This window comes from Solanum stenotomum, chromosome 4, assembly GCF_019186545.1.
Source record: "Solanum stenotomum isolate F172 chromosome 4, ASM1918654v1, whole genome shotgun sequence".
In the NCBI taxonomy this organism is placed as follows: domain Eukaryota; kingdom Viridiplantae; phylum Streptophyta; class Magnoliopsida; order Solanales; family Solanaceae; genus Solanum; species Solanum stenotomum.
In genome coordinates, this window is record NC_064285.1 from 47,513,052 (window position 1) to 47,515,526 (window position 2,475).

General features: G+C 38.1%; 1 protein-coding gene across 1 annotated transcript; it reads right to left on the reverse strand.

Moving 5' to 3' along the window:
- Positions 1 to 210: 210 nt before the first annotated feature.
- Positions 211 to 2,238, reverse strand: LOC125861538 (uncharacterized). Its single transcript, XM_049541406.1, has 2 exons — positions 1,429 to 2,238; positions 211 to 402 (listed from the first exon to the last, which is right to left on the reverse strand). The coding sequence occupies exons 1-2, from the start codon at positions 2,236 to 2,238 to the stop codon at positions 211 to 213; spliced, it is 1,002 nt and encodes a 333-aa protein (XP_049397363.1).
- Positions 2,239 to 2,475: the final 237 nt, after the last annotated feature.

Sequence of the window (2,475 nt, forward strand, 5' to 3'; positions counted from 1 at the left end):
TCACCATTAAAGCTAAAAAAAAAAGAGCTAAGGCAACCAACAAAAGCACCAATTAACTTGAAACGAAGGTTCCCCAACACTTTATGATCAGCCATACATGTAGCCACAACCTCTACGATCACACTAGACTTTGAATCATCAATTTTCGAGCTAAGATGCATATAATTGCCAATTGAACCTCTATATTGGAGTTGATTATGGGTATGGACTTTAAATAAAAGCCATGATGAATCTCTTCTTCCCAAACACAAAAAAATCTCCAGTGACTGCATCAAGGGCCTCGCGATCATGACCAAGAGGCAGTTCTCCACCCTCACGATATGGAATTCTGTGATTGCGGGCATCACGAATGTGGCATGGTCCCCATGAATTGAGCCACCATGTTGTTTGCCCTCCATGAACCTAATAGAGGGCCCACAAAAATGAAGCACATTTTGGCCTGAACCAGTTGATGCCTTTTAACTTGTTTTTTGCAAGTTGGAAATCTTTGATGGGGTGTTTCAAATTTGTTCGGAATCCCATGCACACAAATAAGATATGCAATCATACCAAATTTGATATTCTGGGCCTAATGGAGTAGTCGAAATTCCCATATGAGGTCATCTTGGCAAAAATGGTCCTATCCCCAAACTCTGTTTTAAGCCAAAATTCATAAGGGGATTGGAGTTCTCCCAAAGGCCTCAGGATACGAACGAAGGGTCATTCTAGAAAAACTCAATATTTCAGAGCTAATTGTGCTTGCAGAATTCTCATCTAAGCTCATTTACTAAGAATGTTGATTAAATTCAAACTTAGGCCTTAACTTGAAAATTAAAATGCTTAGTCTCTCAGGTAGCCTCCTTGACTACACAATGCCTCCAATGGACTTAACCACATGAATGTCTCTCAAATGCAACCACCATGCATCTCTAGCTAGAATGGAAATTGGTTCCTCCATGAAAGTCAAACGGTCATCCAACTCTTTACTACATCGTACTCGAGCATATGAGACTCATCAGGAACATACCAGTGCAACATTGAAACATGAAAAAAATGGGTGGATAACTGAAAATACTAGAGGTAGAGCTAACTAATAAGTAACTCACCAACTGTCCGGAGGATCTAAAAATGCCCAATATACCTGGGGCTAAGATTACCCCGCCTCCCAAATCTCATCATGGCCTTCCTGGGATACACATGGAGGAAAACTCTATCACCCACTGGAAACCTAAAAGGCTTCCGCCTACAATTCACGTATATTTAGTGCCTACTCTGAGTTTTCTGAAGCTTGTCCTGACTCACCCTTACCTGGTCCAAAGCCTCCTAAATCATGTTTGTACCAGTGGCGGAGGGAGGATTTTCATCTAGGGGGTTAAAAAAAAATTAATCACGTAAATAATAGAGCACATACATATATCTAAAAACTTAAATAGATCATTACAATTGTACTCTACGAGGTTTCATATCTTGAAATGTCTTAATAATAGCATCATTAGGAATACTATCAAATACATCTTTTTCTACAAAAGGCACCAAACAACCACTAAAAAGATCATCACTCATTTGACTTCGCAAGTCATTCTTGATAAACTTCATTGTCGAGAAAGCTCTTTCAACGGATGCAGTGACAACTGGTAGAAGTAGAGCAAGTTTCACTAAGCGGAACACCAGAGGATAATTTGAATGTTTTTTTGTTTGGACTAATCTTTTGGAAAGATCACAAAGTCCATTTAGATCATAGAACCTTTCATCAATATCACGAACATCAACAATGTAACTTGCAAGTTGATTCTCAAGAGTATCCATATTAAATTCATCAAAATCATCTGGATATAATTCAGCCATCCTCATTATTTTTTTGCTGTCAAAACTTGAAAACGAGTTAATTGGATTCAAACAAGCAATTCCATGGAGCAAATCAGTAGCTACCTCATTAAAACGATCATTAAGCTCTTGAAGTTGCCAATCAATAATATTGCAAAACACTTCAACACGGTAATGATGTAAGACTGTATAGTGAGCAAGTCTTCGCTGTGATCTTAAAGAGCTAACATATGGCTCCTCAAAGTTAGGTATCAAAATTTCATGTTTGGTACAAAATATAGATACCTTAGCAATAAGAGAATTCCATTCATCATCCCTTAAAACTTGCAACCTTTTCTTTGCTACTTCAACAAGTAGCATGGCATTTGCAACATCTTGCTCCTTTCTTTGTAAGCATTTATTGAGCTCATTTGTGATTGCTAATACATCTCTCATCAAATACAACATGAACACAACCTCAAATGTTCAACAAGATTCAAGATGTCCCATTGCCTTGGCTCTTTCATCCATACTTCGTGCATCAAGAGGAAGTGATTCAAGAACTTCAACAATAGAGCCAAACATAAGAATAAAATTGTTAAAAGATTTATAATGAGATCCCCAACGAGTATCACAAGCTCTTGAAAGACCAAGTTGTTGATTCAAGCCCCTACCGGTTGTCAGTTCACCCAT

What these genes read in the sequence shown, in the direction of transcription:
- LOC125861538 (XM_049541406.1), bottom strand. Translation starts at nt 2,238, where the DNA reads ATGAGAGATGTATTAGCAATCACAAATGAGCTCAATAAATGCTTACAA. An exon ending in AAGATATGAAACCTCGTAGA is followed by an intron (nt 403 to 1,428) that starts GTACAATTGTAA and finishes GCCCTCTATTAG; the next exon opens with GTTCATGGAGGGCAAACAAC.